Raw genomic sequence first — 17,685 nt, forward strand, 5'->3', positions numbered from 1 at the left:
TAATGTCTCTGTTTTTTAATATGCTCTCCATATGTGTCACAACTTTTCTTCCAAGGAGCAAGCATCTTTTAATTTCATGGCTGCAATCACTATCTGCAATGATTTTGGACCCCAAGAAAATGAAGTCTGACACTGTTTCCATTGTTTCGCCATCTATTTGCCATGAAGTGATGGGACCAGATGCCATTATTTTAGTTTTTTGAATGTTGAGTTTTAAGCCAGCCTTTTCACTTTTCTTTTTCACTTTCATCAAGAGTGAAAGCCTTGACGTACTCCTTTCCCAATTTGGAATCGGTCTGTTGTTCCACGTCTGGTTCTAACTGTTGCCTCTTACCTGAATACAGATTTCTCAGGAGGCAGGTAGGGTGGTCTGGTATTCCCATCACTTGAAGAATTTTCCAGTTTGTTGCCATCCACATAGTTAAAGGCTTTGGCATAGTCAATAAAGAAAAAGTAGATGTTTTTCTGAAACTCTCTTGCTTTTTCAATGATACAAAGGATGTTGACAATTTGATCTCTGGTTCCTCTGCCTTTTCTGAATCCAGCTTGAACATCTGGAAATTCTTGGCTCATGTACTGTTGAAGCCTGGCTTAGAGAATTTTGAGCATTACTTTGCTAGTGTGTGAGATGAGTGCAATTGTGTGGTAGTTTGAGCATTCTTTGGCATTGCCTTTCTTTGGGATTGGAATGAAAACTGACCTTTTCCAGTTCTGTGGCCACTGCTGAGTTTTCCAAATTTGCTGGCATTTTGAGTGCAGCACTTTCACAGCATCATCTTTTAGGAAATGAAATAGCTTAGCTGGAATTCCATCACCGCCACTAGCTTTGTGCATACTGATGCGTCCTAAGGCCCACTTGACTTTGCATTCCAGAATGTCTGGCTCTAGGTTATGATCACACCATCGAGGTTTTCTGGGTCATGAAGATCTTTTTTGTACAGTTCTTCTGTGTATTCTTGCCACCTCTTCTTAATATCTTCTGCTTCTGTTAGGTCCATACCATTTCTGTCCTTTCTTGTGCGCATCTTTGCATGAAATGTTCCCTTGGTATCTCTAATTTTCTTGAAGAGATCTTTAGTCTTTCCCATTCTGTTGTTTTCCTCTATTCCTTTGCACTGATCTGTGAGGAAGGCTTTCTTATCTCTCCTTGCGATTCTTCAGCACTCTGCATTCAAATAGTTATATCTTTCGTTTTCTCCTTTGCCTTTAGCTTCTCTTCTTTACTCAGCTATTTGTAAGGCCTTCTCAGACAACCATTTTGCCTTTTTGCATTTCTTTTCCTTGGGAATGGTCTTGATCACTTCCTCCTATACAATGTCACAAACCTTTATTCAGAGTTCTTCAGGCATTCTATCAGATCTAATCCCTTACCTGCCAATAGACTTCCCTGGTGGCTTAGATGGTAAAGCGTCTGCCTACAATGCAGGAGACCTGGGTTCAATCCCTGGGTCGGGAAGATCTCCTGGAGAAGGAAATGGCGACCCACTCCAGTATTCTTGCCTGGAAAATCCCATGGATGGAGGTGCCTGGTAGGCTACAGTCCATGGGGTTGCAAAGAGTCAGACACGACTGAGTGACTTCACTTTGTATAATTATAAGGGTTTTGATTTAGGTCAAACCTGAATGGTCTAGTGATATCAAAAAACTTATCTTAGGTTCTCTTCTAGGAATTTCATGGTATCAGGTCTTACATTCAAGTCTTTAATCCATTTTGAGCAGATTTTATGTATGGTGTAAGACAGGAGTCCAGTTTCATTCCATGGCATGTGAATATTCAGTTTTCCCAACACCATTTATTGACGAGTTTATTCTTTCCCCATTGTGTAGTCTTAGCATACTTATTGAAAATTAACTGACCATATATGCATGAGTTTATTTCTGTGCTCTCTATTTTGTTTCACTGATCTATGTGTCTGTTTTTATGTTATTACCACACTGTTGTGACTACTGTAACTTTGTAATGTAGATTGAGATCAGGAAGAGAGCTGCCTAAGATATCTGGTACTACAGATTCACCATGTATTTTCCCTACCTTACACCTGCAATCACCCATTTATTCCAGGAGTTTTCTTTTTCATGAATGTTACAATAGCAAAACTGAGGGATTGATGAGCTATAAAGATGACAGTGCTGAAGCATTCAAAAACACACTAGAAAAAATTCAAATTTAGGTTGCTGTCAGTGTTAATTATTAATATAATTTTAAAAGGTCCTTATTTGATGTTTCTGACTATCCTTTAGGAATTTAACTTTTTAGCTACATTTGTAGGAATTGTACAAATCAACCGGGGAAATCAGAACATTCGTGTAAGAAAAAATACATTTTTTCCTTTTTCCTAAAAGCTGGTCATGTGTTTATGTTATGTCCATATGAACCCAGATATTTGATCACTTTGATCAATGCCTTCACAATTTAGTGAAAAGAATGGGTGGAAGCCTAGGACTAAGTCAGACAAATGGTCTGTGTCAGGTCTCGCTCTGTCTCTCGGAAGGAGGGGCCCTGCCACTTCCAGGCCTTATGCAAAGGAAGGTCACTGCAGGCTCTCCTCAGCTCTAGACTCAGCTGCAGAGTCATCTCATTTCATCCGCTTGCACTTTGGTTTCTCACAGTTGACCTCCACTTCACTCCATTCCCTTCCTCCCAGATCTTCCATGATGACATACCTACAGCATACCTTCCACCTTTCAACCAAGTCTCCTGATCTTCCCGTGGTCCTCAAACACTGATCATGGATATAGACCTGGTACCAGCCCTACCCACCAACTCTGAGAACGCATGCTTATAAGAACCAAACCACCCTTCCAACAACTCCATACAGTGTCTTTCCATTTTCCTTATTCTTTTAACTTTTTTATTATTACATAATTGTAGATTCACACTCAGTTGTAAGAAATAATACAGAGAGATCTTATATACTCTTTATTTAGTTTCTCCCAAAGATAACATCTTGCATAACTAAATATCACAGTAGGGAAACTGACACTCATACAATCTATCTTCCGTAATTATATTTTATATGCACTGTGTGATGTGTGTATATTTAGTTCTTTGTAATTTTAACCCATGTACATGTTTGAGTAATTGCCACCACAGATAAAATACCATTCAGTTCCATATAGGGATCCCACATGCTACCCTTGTATAACTACACCCACCTTCTTCCCTATTCTCTAACTTCTGATAACCACTAACTTCTTTGATTCTTTTGTATCTCTACCTTCTGGTCTCCATCTCTATGATTTTGTCATTTAAAGAATGCTATATAAGCACATGGAACTCTGCTCGATGTGGTAGAGTATATAGCAGCCTGAATGGGAGAGGAGTCAGGGGAGAATGGATACATGTATATGTATGGCTGAACCCCTTCACTGTTCACCTGAAACTATCATAACGTTGTTAACTGGCAATACTCCAGTACAAAATAAAAAGGTTTTTTTTTTTAAAAAAATAACACTATATGAGTGGAATCATATAGTGTGTACATGTTTGATATTAGTTTTTTTCACTCAGCATAATTCTCTAGAGAGGAATCAAATTGTGTGTGTCAATAGTTCGTCTCTTTTTACCAGTGAGTAGTATTCTAAGGTGGGCTTCTCTGGTGGCTCAGAGGTAAAAAACCTTCCTGCCAATGCAAGAGACACGGGTTCAATCCCGGGTCCAAGAAGACTCCCTGGAGAAGGAAATGGCAATTCACGCCAGTATGCTTGCCTGGGAAATCCCATGGACAGAGGAGCCTAGCAGGCTACAGTCCATGGGGCTGCAAAGAGTCAGACACAACTGAGCCACAAAACAACAGCAACAGGGCCTTTTTATCTAGGTCTCTTCCCTCAGTCTTAGTTGGAAGGTCACCTTTTCTCCATATCTTTCCCCCCAAAAATGAACCCCACACCTCACTGGGCAAAATTAACTGCATCTCCATGAGACTCTATTTATCCTTCCCTATTACCTCTGTTTTTTCATCTGTAAATGGGGATAGTAAAAATTTCTCTTGTAAGTTTGTTTTGAGAATTAAATGAGTTAATACATGTAAAGTAGAATAAAAGCATATGCTAGAACACAGTAAGTGCTCAATACATTATTACTGTTGTTAAAATTATTATATACCTTTGCTGTATCTCATGTAGTGGTTTACCATAGATGATTTTTCTGTATTGGTAATGTACTCCTCTCTTGAGAGTCCCTTGGACTGTAAGGAGATCCAACCAGTCCATCCTAAAGGAAATCAGTCCTGAATATTCATTGGAAGGACTGATGCTGAAGCTGAAACTCTAGTACTTTGGCCACCTGATGCAAAGAACTGACTCATTTGAAAAGACCCTGATGCTGGGAAAGATTGAAGGCAGGAGGAGAAGGGAACGACAGAGGATGAGATGGTTGGATGGTATCACTGACTCGATGGACATGAGTTTGAGTAAACTCCAGGAGTTGGTGATGGACAGGGAGGCCTGGCATACTGCAGTCCATGGGGTCGCAGAGTTGGACACGACTGAGCGACTGAACTGAATTGAACTGAATGTACTCTTCTACCAGGTTGTAAGACTTTTGATGGTATATATTACTTATTCTATTTTAGTATATTGTAGGTTCTTGATATTTCATTGAACTAAGTCAAATCAATTTAAACATTATTAAACTAGCTTTCCCCCTTGAATCAACAAACTATTTTATTGAACTAATTATTTTGGCAATTGATGGATATCCCATTACTTCAATTTCTGTTTCAATTGTGCTAATTCAAGACTGAATATTAAAAAAAAAAAAAACTTGCCCTTTCTGCAGTGAGATAATCAGAGTATTCATTCATGATAGAAAATACAGGTTTCTTTTACTTAATGCTTCTCAATAAGACAATGCTGATTTTTTTAAGCAAAAAAATTGTGCTAAGTCTAGTACACAGGCACTGTTTAAAATTTCCAGCAAAATTTTACTTTCTCACTCTTAGAAGCTGTCTCAAGAAGGTGCAGAAGAGTTAGAATAGTTAAATATTTGGGTAAAGAATAAAAATACAAAATCCTATTAGAGAAAAGTGATGGAAATGAGAAGGATTTTGGGGACCACACTGAAAAAATATGTTCATTTGTAGATGGTGGTTATATAAAAATAAAATTTTCTAGAAAGCAACAGTGTTCTCTTCTCCCACTGAACATAATTACTGAGCCTCTGAAAAAACCCAGAGCCCCTCTGTCCCAGAATATCTTGTTAGACAAGATACTGAACTTCCTGTTTCTGGCCTACAAAATTACCTTAACTGACACAGCATTTATAAGTGGACTGAGTCTCTAAGTCTGCCTAACACACTGATTTTTAAGAGGGAAACTGCAGTTTAGTTGTTTAAAAGTGTATTTATGCTTACAATGAATATTCTAGAAGAGGAACAGTCAGGCATGCTGTGTAGCTGGTGAGAAGGAACGGTATAAAGAACACAGGCTCCAAAAGCAGGGAATCTAGGCTCAAATTCCACCTTTGCAATTCACCAGCTCTGTGGCCTTAGGCAAGACATTTTGTTGACTGAATTTCAGTTCCTTCATTGTAAAATGCCCCTGGTAATGCCTACCTCATAGGTTTATAGGGAATATTAATTGCAATAATGTAATAATAAAGGGGCTGTCAAATAAAGAACCCAAATAAATGTTAGTTTCTCTTCCCTTAATTAATCCTTTGCCAAGCTGAAACACTAACTCAGTTTATTAGACCATTAACGCAGGTGCTTTCTTTCCAGCAGGAATTATTCTGCCAGCAAGGATGGTGTCATCAAGAGAAACTCCTACTGAAAAGTTTCCAATCTTCACATTTCTACTGTGAATCCTAGCATAGTACAGAAAAGATCAGGCAGGGTTACTTTCAGCCCTAGAGAACACTGAGGGATGATAACCACAGTGGAAGGGTTTATACACCCTTGATTGTCTTATTCTCACACCTTAAAAAGGATATGTGGGTGGAATTAATTAGCTCCAGTGTAAGTTTGCTTGTAGTAAGTTTTCCTCCAAATTATTTCAACATTTTCTGTTATAACATTTCTTTCAAAAGCTAATGATATTATACTGATATCATAACCAACCTCTCAAGTACAATTAGCACACTAGTTTTTGGATATATTATGTTTGGAGTATAAAACCAAAATGAGATATTGGTATTAATAGAAAGTACTCTATTATTGGAACAACAATACAGGCTAGTGTAAAGGGAATAATAGCTATGAAGTAGCTAGTAAGGGGTAGAGTCAAAATGGGAACCTGGATCCATCTGGATTTTATTAGATGTCCTTAATCATTATTGTATTATTTTACAATAAATGAATAGAAGTTATGTTTACTTAAATGGTCATTGATTTAGATGTTCTCTTGTACTAATATGATAAAATTTATCTGGCAGATAATTTGATACCAAATCCTTAAATATGCATTTACACTTAAACCTAGAAACTCCACTTAAAGGAATTTATTTTTTAAATAATAATTAAAGATTTATATAATGATTTTTCAAGAAAATTTTTCTTGTAGGAAGGAAAACACCTAAGTATTCAACATTAGAAGATTAGCTAAATAATGAAATATCTAAATATTAGCTAAATAATGAAATACCCAAAAGAATACTATGCAACCATTGAAAATGAAGCTATAGAAAAAACACATACAGACATGGAAATATGTGAATATTCTGTTAGGATTTGAAAGGCCATAAATTATTTCTTTAGTGCTCTACAGTTTTTATAAAAATAAATATACTTACTTATAAAAGTTTCAATAACTACATACCAAAATAAATATGAATAATGCTTCTAAGGACTTTTTTCCTTATGCTTTGATTCTGCATATTTTCTGCAGTAAGTATAAATTTATTGCATAATAAAGAAAAATAAGTTTTTAAAAATTCAAAAGAAGATTTAGTAAAGTACTTTTAAGCTAAACAGCAAATAGATTCCTTTATCATTCATTGTGTGGATTCTGAGTTCTGGCTTTCTGGATTTCCCCTAAAATCTGATTTAAGAAGTTGAAATTTAAAAGACTGAAGACAAAATCCCAGGGCAAGAATGCTCTTTTAGGAGAAGTGACTATCCTTTTGTTAAAGGCCTGGATGACTGGGTCTTTTTACCTGCCTTATCTCACTGTGGATCATAAACTGATGGACCCTGTTTCAATCTAGGGGTAGTCTCTTTAGATCAAGCCCCTTCTTGAGCACTGAGGCTCGGTGAAGTTTTAGGCAACTTTTTTGCTCTTGCTTAGTTCTTTGCAGTTTCAAGAAGGTCTCTTTCAAAAGGAAAGAAACTGATCGGTGCCCACTCTGGGATGTAGCTCCTGCAGTCACCTCCAGGTGGACAAAAGCTGTGCCTCTATCAGAGCCATGCCTGCTGCACTGACCAGGACTCTGACTTATTTATAATATTATTAATAATTATTATTGTAGTTGTATGTATTGACCCTTTGCTATGCTTCATGCACTCTGTCAGGCACTCATCATACATTATTTTATTTAAACTCTTAATAGCAGCCTTGGAAGATTAATACTATCATTATTCCTATTTTGATAGATGAGGGAACAATAGTTAGTACATAGCTAGTAAGGGGTAGAGTCAAAATGGGAACCTGGATCCATCTGGATTTTATTAGATGTCCCTTAATCATTCAAATGAGCACATTTATAATTCACAGTGTGGGGGGTGGAGTTCAACTGGGCATTCCTAGGTCTTCCAGAGTCAGAAGAGCAGTGATTTCACAAAAACACTAAACCAACTTCACAACCGTAGCAGTGATTCTGCTTCACAGCTCTTGCCGGTGGTGGCAAGGATACCCAAGATACAACCAAGGGTCCTTGTGTGTTCAGGTCCACAATGACTGGCTTCAGCTTCTCACTTAACCTCTCCAAACCTCATATCCTCATGTAGAAAATGAACTTTATAGTACTTGTCTTAAATATCTCATTTGTGAGTATCAGAGGAGACAATGTATATGCCAGCACTTTTAAAAGTACAAAGAGCAAGGAATCTTGATTAACCCCTGCATGCAAATTACTTCTGCCCTTGAAACCCAAAAGCAGTGGAACTTTTATATAGCATTTTGCAAAAGACTTAGCAAGAAGCTTTAGAAATACAGAAAAACCTTAATGCAAAAAAAAAAAAAAAATCCCAAGTGTAACGTTTCCCCATGTTTAGCATTCAATTTAACAAGTCCTGAGGAAACATTATTGACTCAACATTCCCTTCTCCCATCTAATGCTCTTTGATTTAATGTTTACTCTCTAAGTGCATGAACTTTCAAATAACAGGAATTTTTGCCACAGGACTTAAGGCTCTCCTGTGACTTGATATTAGGAAATCTCCTTAGCAATTTTGTATTCTGCTCCCTGGGAGCAAATTGGAGCTTTGGCAGTGAGTTGATACATATTCTATTTTAATTTAGGATGATATTTGGCTCAATAATTCAAAAATATTATACCAAAGCTTAGGATTATACTTGCATGAAGGACTACTCTTTTAAAAACTAATATCTAGTGGTGGGGAAAGAAAGGACTTTGTCTTGACTATTTTTTAAATTGCAAAAGCAATACACACCTATGTCAATTCAAATAGTACACAAACAGTGAAAGGTAAAGATGTTCACTCAATGCACATTTGTACTTCTCATTGGCAAACACTACTGACAGCTACTCATATATATTTTGAAATTTCTTCTATGATTAAATAAGCACATGAATATGTATATAAATACATTAACCTATTTTTAACACAAACAGTATCATTCTTATGGTAGGGTTTCCTCTGAAAAGCGTTTTTCCCCCTCCTAAAAGTATGTTTGTACAGCTTTTCCTATCCATTTATATGGCTCTAACAGTTTTTCAATCTCCTCTGCAGTATTCCATTGCATGGAAATACCATCAATTATTTAAACTTTTTCTCTGGATATATATTTAGTTGTTTATAGGTTTTTAATATCACAAACAATGCTGAAAACAATGACTCTACCACATGCCTTTGCTCAATAATATGAGACCATCTGTAGGAAAATTCTTAGAAGTAACACTGATAGGCCAAAAGAGAGGTGCATTTAAAATGTTGATGATATTACAGATTGGCGTCTCAAGGTGGCTGTACTAATCTATTATTTCCCTCACAATCAGTATGCGACCTTCACCAGCAATGGGTGTGGACTGTATAAGAAATCATTAGGCTGATTAGGTGCATGATATCTGTGATTCAGTGGACACTGGTTTAAAATACATATTTGTAGGTCTTAGATACCAAGAAACTTAAGTTTACTTAGTAAGGAATGGCCAGGCTCCTCGCTCTGAGAAGAAACAAGGTTGAAATGAACTGAAGCTCCTAAAGAGGGGGCTTAACACTCATGGAGTGCTTCCTACATGCGAGGCACTGCTCTAAGTGTCTTATTTAGATCAAGTCATGCATCCCTCCTCCCAATTCTAAGAGGAAGGTGCTTTTATTATTCCCATTTTAGAGACCAGAAAACAAAGGCACAGAGAAATCAAGTACTTATCCCATGTCACTCAGCTGCTAAATGACAGAGCTCAGATTTGCACTTAGGAAGTTTGAGTCCTGCTGCTGCTGCTGCTAAGTCGCTTCAGTCGTGTCCAACTCTGTGCGATCCCATAGACGGCAGCCCACCAGGCTCCCCCGTCCCTGGGATTCTCCAGGCAAGAACACTGGAGTGGGTTGCCATTTCCTTCTCCAATGCATGAAAGTGAAAAAATAAAGTGAAGTCGCTCAGTCGTGTCCGACTCCTAGAGATCTCACGGACTGCAGCCCACCAGGCCCCTCCATCCATGGGATTTTCCAGGCAATAGTACTGGAGTGGGTTGCCATTGCCTTCTCCAAGTCAGGTACTTATAACCACTTATGTGTCTATTCCTATTGATGAGCTAAACACATGTTAAATACCTATTCTATGCCAGAAATGATCCTGCACCACTTTGTCCTCACAGCAATATAAACTATTATCCCCATTCCTCAAAGATATTAATGTGACTTGCTCCCATGACAGAGGGACAATTTGTACTCAGGCATGTCTGGTTCTGAAGCTTGTGTGGATTTTACTACACCATGTCTTCAGAATGAAATGTGTCAATATAAGGAGGCTAACCCAGAGTCATTGATGTCAATGAATAGAGCGTATCTGGGGCTGTATCACACCCAACCTTTCCTTCATCAGACTTCTGCATAGTTAGAATGTTCATGTACTTTTAATCCCATGCATGTGATCACATAGTGGCAATTGGCCCTCTCCCATTAAGAGTGAGCTCAAATTTTCCAGTGTGGACCAAAATTGAAGGCAGAATTAAGGTCCCCCAATTCCAAGTATCAACAAAGCCCATTTAAGAAAAGTGACATAGTTGGGTGAGGATATGCAGATGAACGCTCACACTACAGCAAGGTATATCACAAGACTATGGCAGCAACATATTTTTATCTCAGTGAGCAATTCACTATCAGTCCATCAGAAAATGAAGTTTGGCACTGGTTCCTGAGTTTACAACTATACTTCTTTAATGTATACAGAAAGGAGTCAAGGGAAATAAGAAGAGCTGCAAGAAAGAGAGGAGCTTAGTGAAGAGGCTTCCAGGTAGGAAAGCCAGCCAGTCACTGCTCTGTTCATACTCACCACAACCAGTGCGGTGTGTGAGAGTTCAGGCTCTGGGTTCAAATCTTCCCTGCTACTTGTGTGCTGTGTGACTTTGGACAAGTTACTGAACCTCTCTAGTCATAGTTTCCTCATCTGGAAAATGAGTAGTACCAATAGTATTTAGCTCTTTAGCCTGTCATGAAGATTAAATATTACCCAGTACAGACTGCTGCCCTGAAGGTTGAAAGTACAGAACAGAATCACCCAAGTCCACACAGACAGATCCCTCCCTTTCATGCTGCAGTCTTATTACTTCTTGTTTAATGCAATCAGGAAAATATATATCTACATCTACGTTTGGAACTGAGAAGATTTCTACTCGTATAGAGTTACATTCTAGAGGTCAGAGTACATAAATCCTTATTTCTATGTCTGGTAGCCCTAGTTTTGAATGGACATCAGATCTATGTTATCATCACAAAACAACACGTTACCAGAGCTTCTCTTTGATTGTCACTGTTTGTGAGTCACCAGTCTGTCTGTATATGCCACTTAGTAGCCTTTGGAGGTTAATTTGATCAGTTCTTAAAAGTTTACTTTTTGTGTACACTACAGATGATAATGTAATATTACCACAAGTATTTTCCTGCACTACACAGTAAAATAAGCAAACCTGAAAGAATATGCAAATTTTACTATGTTATTCAGTTTTAAGAGCAATTAAATATTTGCTTTGAGCTCCTCACATTACACTGCAAATCCGTAAAAAACCTACTATCATTTCTGTACCTAAAGCTTATTTAGCATTATGTCTTTGCCATTATTTCCCTTTCACTGAAAATTGGGTTTTCAATTATGCATCATAATCCTATATTATGTGAATTTTATTTGCAAAGAAATTTAATCTTTTTTTCTGTTTATGTAAAATCAATAACCTCTGTTCCTGTGGGAGGCAGTGGCTCAGGTCTTCTCTATGAGGAGATGTCTGCATCTCATGAGACAAAGTTAGCTCTTCTATCTCCCCCATGAACAAAAACCGTCAGTGAGATAGGCTGGTCCTACTGGCCAGGATCAGGTGTATATGAAACCAAGACACCTTCTTTAAAAAAAAAAAAAAAAAGGCATAATAATAATAATTCACTCAAACTGGCTGCTGGAAACTGTGTGGGTCCAAAATAGGTATTTTCACAGTTGAATTTATAAAAAGGAACCTAAGTTCTATCAGAATGGTTGGTGTCTATAAACACAACTTCTGTCTTCTATACCTTAATCTTTTGTTCAAGGAATTAAGGCAATGAATTAAATATTAGTCAAAACTTGAGAAGCAGAATAAGTAGTGCCTGAGATGAGACAAAAATAAAAGATTTGTATGTCATTTATTTGGGGGAATCAATGAGAAGGTCCATCATGCACACAGCCAGTGGACCCTTGTTGTCTTCCCTTAACAAAAGCTTTCCCCTGTTCATTTCTGGCTGCCATACACTAGCCTCCTGGAACCCAATTTAAACTTTTAAGTTGTCTTTGAGTACTTTCTTCCCTGAACCCCTTCCTTTAATTAATCCTCGAGTCCTGTTCACCTTTACTTCATATTTTCCAACATCTTTTCCATTCTTTACACACTGAGTTCAAGAATCCACTTCCTCTTGCCTGCAATAGCAAAAGACCCTTCTAACTGATCTCCCTGACTCCTGACCGCTCTCCATCTGGTGCAGTGTTGACACCAAGACCACAATCACTTTCATACAAGATCATTTACATCATGTCACTTTTCTGCTCCAAAACCTTCAGGGGAAAAACTTAAGTTCCACGGCTACAGTTCTTTGACCAATTCTGAGTGATTTTTCCAGGCCTATTTCCCATTAACTGCTTATATATCTTCCAAATTCCAGCCAAGTTGCTGGAATTCCCCTAATCACCCCAAATCACCTCATTCTGCCACTTCCATAATGAAATAGTTTCTCAACTCTACAAATTCCTACCCATCCTTCAACCCTAAAATCAAATACAACCTTTCTATATATACAAATCAACACTTCTGCTATTCCTTAGCTGGAGTACTGAAATTCCTCCAGCTCTGGGTCCACACTGTCCACAAAATCAGATCAGACTATACAGGGTCTTTCTGTGCCATAGCAAGGAGCTTGGGATTTATTCTCTAGGCTATAGAGAATCAATTAACAGTATTAAGCATTGGAATTATAAATCAGAGTTGCATCTAACTCAGATGATGCTCTGGCAGTGGAAAGACTGAACTGGATGGTAGACAAGACACTAGCGATAGATGGACCCATGGATCTCCCTGAAGGAAGGGAATGTTTTGGAGGGGAGGATCTGAGCAAAATTCTAAGTGTGCTGAATTTGAGGTTCAGAAGACCAGGGTGAGACAAGCAAAGCACATAGGGTATAGAATTAAGGAGGCACTCACTCTTAAGCCATGCCCTGCACTTGCATGACCCTGAAAGTGAACACTTCCTTAAATTCTTTGTCCTGTGTATCTAGCTTGCCTCACCCTGAATTTCAATGGTATATTCTGTATAGACATCACCCTGGCAGCCAAGGAGGTGCACATCACAGATCACCCTTCAAAAAAGAACTTGCTGTTCAGTTGCAAGAAGCACAGATAGCTGACAGCCTCCAGCTAACAGAACATTCAGGAATGGCCTCAACTTTTGAGACACGGCCATGCCCTTCCTTCCTGGGAATCTCCAGTCAGTGGCTGAGCAGGTTAGGGGTACTCGGCCTGGCCATTTCTGTCCAGTGTGGGGTTCCTCTAATAGGTAGTCTTCCTTTTAGAGATGGTTCCTGGATTGGATGAGGCTGTGTCTGCACTGTGGTCTGAAGACTTTCCCTGCACAACTCTGCTTCCTTCCTCTTTATCTTTACCCTCCAGTAAAATACTTGCTCAGTAATTCTGTCTCAGCATTTGCTACCAAAAGACCTAAATGACACATCTAGTCAGCAACTGGTCACACCAGTCTGGATCTGGAGCTAAGATGAAGTGAAGGGGCTTTGAAATGCAGTGGTTAGAAGACTGGGCTCCAGAGTCTAGGTTCAGATCCCAGCTCACCCATTTCTGACCTTGTATAATCTTAGACAAGTTATAGAACTTCTCAGTACCTCAATTTCTTCATATATAGGATGAATATTTTAATTAGTCAATGAAGACTACATGAGATCCTCCATTTAAAGTATTAGCATAGTACCTGGCCCAGAGTAAATGTTCAAGAAATATTAACATTATTGCATAGATTTTGAAATGCTGTTTTATAGAGGTTGACAGAATAAAATAGAAGAAATGTCCACTGGCTCAAAGAATTTTCCATAGGACATACTAAGGCTAGTAAAGAGTAATTTAAAATATTTCATACCCACCTCTGTAATTTTTTTTTTCAATTTCTCTTGCTGTTACTCCCAATGTGGTCCCTCTTCCCCATATAATATCACCTTTGTTTCCTCCTGACATGATTTTCTTCCTCTCAGATTTCTTTCCATCCATGCAAAATGCCTATTTCTCTCCTTTCTTTCAATTGCTGCTAATAACTGCCTTAAAAACTTGGTTGAGAATTCACCTTCTCCAGTTTCCTTGGCTTGTCTGCCCTATCCACCCCAACTGTGGTCATTCCTCTCTACTTCAGACTCTAAGAATGGAAACATTTTGAAACTAGGTAGGGCAAAATATTCTCCAATTAGTAATAACAAAAGAGCAGGAAAGCATCTCCTCTTTCTTAAGACCTCCCACCCCCACCCACCCACTTACTCAAGGCCAGGTTATGATTTGGCAAAGGGATGCTCAATAAATGCTTACTTAAAGGATGGATGTTTCAGCCATGATGCATGGTCAGTCCACAAATTATATTTTTATAGCTTCTTTCTATATGTGAACCTTAAAAAATGAAATGTTTCATAAGACAGTCTCAGTCATACAACAGAGAAATTATTGTATGAGGGAAGTGTTTTACTTCACTTAGATATTATAGGTAAGATAAATCTGTTTTATAAAATAAAGACCTGATCTATGACCCATCTAAAAGCGAGTAGGAAATCATAATTAGAGACAGATGGTGAATGTGGCATTCTTTCCTCTATTTGGTACACATAATATTCCCTTCAAAATGGCATTGTATGTTTTCCTGTTACCACACAGTGCCACACAAACTCAGAAAAATAAAACCTCTTTTTATGCCTATGAAACTGACTTCAAACAAAATAACCAACTTCAAAAGTAAGATGAAAGGGTTGAATGCAATGAATGTTTTTACATAGCTTAATATTTGTATATTACATTAATGCATATTGCAATACATACAAAAAAAGTACTAAATCTTCAGTCATCCTGTACATTCAATTTGAGACCTTCATGAAGTTACTCACCGAGACAAGATTTCTACATCAAACAGGTCACAATATTAGATGTATTTAAATATTGGAGATGAATAGTACTTAAAATCAATTACACACAGAACAATACACGAGTATAACATTAATAGGCAACACCGGTTTTTAATGGCTTCTAATATAATATGTTCCTTCAAGGAACCATTTGTACATAATGAAATGCATTTTTACTGTACTGTTTTGAGCAATTATGAATTGAACATGGCTGATAAAAATAAGTATTAAAATGTATGCAAAATTTTTGGAAATACGTATAATCCTCTGTAAGTATACAGATCTATAAGTGATAAAACATTAGATCTCAAACACTAAAAAGTAAATGATTTTCACACTAATTTTCAAGAATATACCTTTTCACTTTTACAATTCAGTAAACTATTTTACCAAAGTTAAAATTAATTTGTTCTATAATCAATATCATGAAATAAAAGTAATTAATAACCAATATAAAATAATTAACCTGTTTACTACCTCATTTTAAATATGGTAAGTAACTACAACAAGATGGCATTAACACTATCCTAACCTGTTATATTTAACAAGTTTATATTTAAGTTGTTTCCATTTGCAAATATCAATACCTACTGCACACTTAGAAACTCACTTGTGAAAATCTGCTTCATTTAATTTCTCAGAAAACTGCTAATTCAACCTACCTTTGTTTGTGAATTCTGAGTTGCTACATTATTTTATTATCTTCACAACAATTAGTAATTATTGATCTCTCAAAAAGCAAGAACAGAATGCAAAGTAAAAGAATTATTACAATATGAAGACAAGAAAGCAAATCTTATTCTACAAGTGAGCAATACTCAAGAGAAGTTGTTTATCTTAAATGCATAGCACATTACAGTCCTAATTAGCTCACCACCACAGTGAGAAATATACATGCACATTTTTCAAAACAAGTCTTTGAAATAAAGTACTGCAAGCATCTTTCTAGCTAAAGGATTTGAAATAGCAATTAAGTCTGAACCTTAAATCATCTGTCTCTATAACTAGAAAAGCAAGTCCCCAGGATGTAAATCTCACCCAATGAGACAAGGGATGCTGAATGTATTATTAATTGCTAATAACTTCTTAATTTTAGAAGCTAGCACCCAGTACTGGCAAAGAAATGATGTGATTTATGAGCCCACACTCTCATGCTGCTTTACTAGAGTTCAATAAACACACGCACATCCTAAATGTACAGTGTGAATGCGATTTCTACAAGCCAGGAAACAGAGCAGGACTCGGCAATAGCAAATTTACCCCATCTACTTATTATTCCAGCACCAGTATTTAGAGTACCTAAAATGCCTGCTGAACACTGCAGCTCAGCATCCCCATGGGGTTACTCTGAAGCAGAACCACATCTCTTCCCCTCCGTGATTACTGAGTTTTAAGAAGGCAGGTAACATGGGGTAGAAATTTTCGTGCAGCAGCAAGACAACTCTTCTCTCCAAATTTTCAAAAACCCAACACTCCCTGCCGCCCCCCCCCCCACACACACACCACCTTTTTTTAAGAAAGAAAGGAGGGTTTTTCAAAAAGGTGCCTAAAACATGCCGTTTGCATAGGCATGAAAAACGTATTTTTCCTCTACTTGCTGCTGTGTGAGATGTTTACAGATCTGATTAGAAAACCTGGATGTACATAAAAAGTAGTGCTTTCAATGAGATCCCTTTAGTGAAATCTGTCTGCAGACAAATGTGTCCATAAATAATACATATTTATGTCAACATGCCTACATTAACAAGGACACACACACACACACCTAGGCATTAATTAAGCTTACACTGTCCTCCAAGCCCCCTTTAACATTTAGCATGCATGTTATTCAGAAGACAGATTTAAAAAAAAAAATAAGCAGCTGCATATAATGCATGCCAAAGTGGCATGTTAAGAGGAGCAAATACATTACCAGACGCATTTTGAAGTTTCTGGAACACCTGCAGGTAAAAGGAGCCTGTGAATCGGATGCTGGCACGCGGTTATTCCTCCAAATCCCAGAGCTCGGTGTGACTGTGGGGGAATGTGAGGCGAGTGTGAGGCTGGAAACCTTTGAGTTGAGCTCACTCTAGGCATCAGAAAGCCTCAAAGAGGGGAAAGAAAAAGGCAGCCCACAGACAGCTAGATGAGAAACTTCTGGCACCTCTCCAGCTCAGGAATGAATTCTCTGTAATTTGGAGACGTATAGTGATGGAAATGAAGAGAAACTTGGATTTACGGGGGAATTTGCTCAGCCATGCAGAAATGGGCAGGTAGCCGTCTCACAGCTCATTTTAAAACAGTCATTCAGGAGCAAGACTGAATCAAAAAATTAACAGGCACCCTTTCTCTGAAAAAATAAAAAGGCTACTCCTGCCAGCTTCCCAAGATGCCTTTACAAACTTCAAATGGATCATTCCATCAGCTATTTGTTGCACATTTTATTAATCCCAGTGCAGAGGTAAACTGGAAAATCTAATTCCTCTTATGTAGAAAACTGGATTTATTGCTTCTTTTTATAATGCACTTTAGTCATATGAACACATAGATTTACTTACAGAGTTCTCATTTCTTGTGTAACACCACTACTGTTTGGTCCAGATAAAATGCTAAAAGGTTTGTTTGCAGCTTTTCAAGGAAGTGGAGAAAAATGTTTTAATACTCAAAAGCCGAGCTGAGTACAGATATTTAAATGTAGAGTTTGAAGCAAAGAGAGTATAAAGGAAGCGCCCTGAGCCATTAAGT

General features: G+C 37.7%; 1 protein-coding gene across 1 annotated transcript in view; it reads right to left on the bottom strand.

The window, feature by feature from the left end:
* Positions 1-17,232, bottom strand: part of IQCJ (IQ motif containing J) — a 205,139-nt gene extending 187,907 nt beyond the window's left edge. The window contains 1 exon segment of the mRNA XM_045165208.1: positions 16,874-17,232. Coding sequence (XP_045021143.1) covers positions 16,874-16,882 — 9 coding nt within the window. The 5' untranslated portion in view covers positions 16,883-17,232.
* Between the last annotated feature and the right edge of the window lie 453 nt (positions 17,233-17,685).

The sequence above is a fragment of the Bubalus bubalis genome, chromosome 1 (genome assembly GCF_019923935.1).
Source record: "Bubalus bubalis isolate 160015118507 breed Murrah chromosome 1, NDDB_SH_1, whole genome shotgun sequence".
Classification (NCBI taxonomy): domain Eukaryota; kingdom Metazoa; phylum Chordata; class Mammalia; order Artiodactyla; family Bovidae; genus Bubalus; species Bubalus bubalis.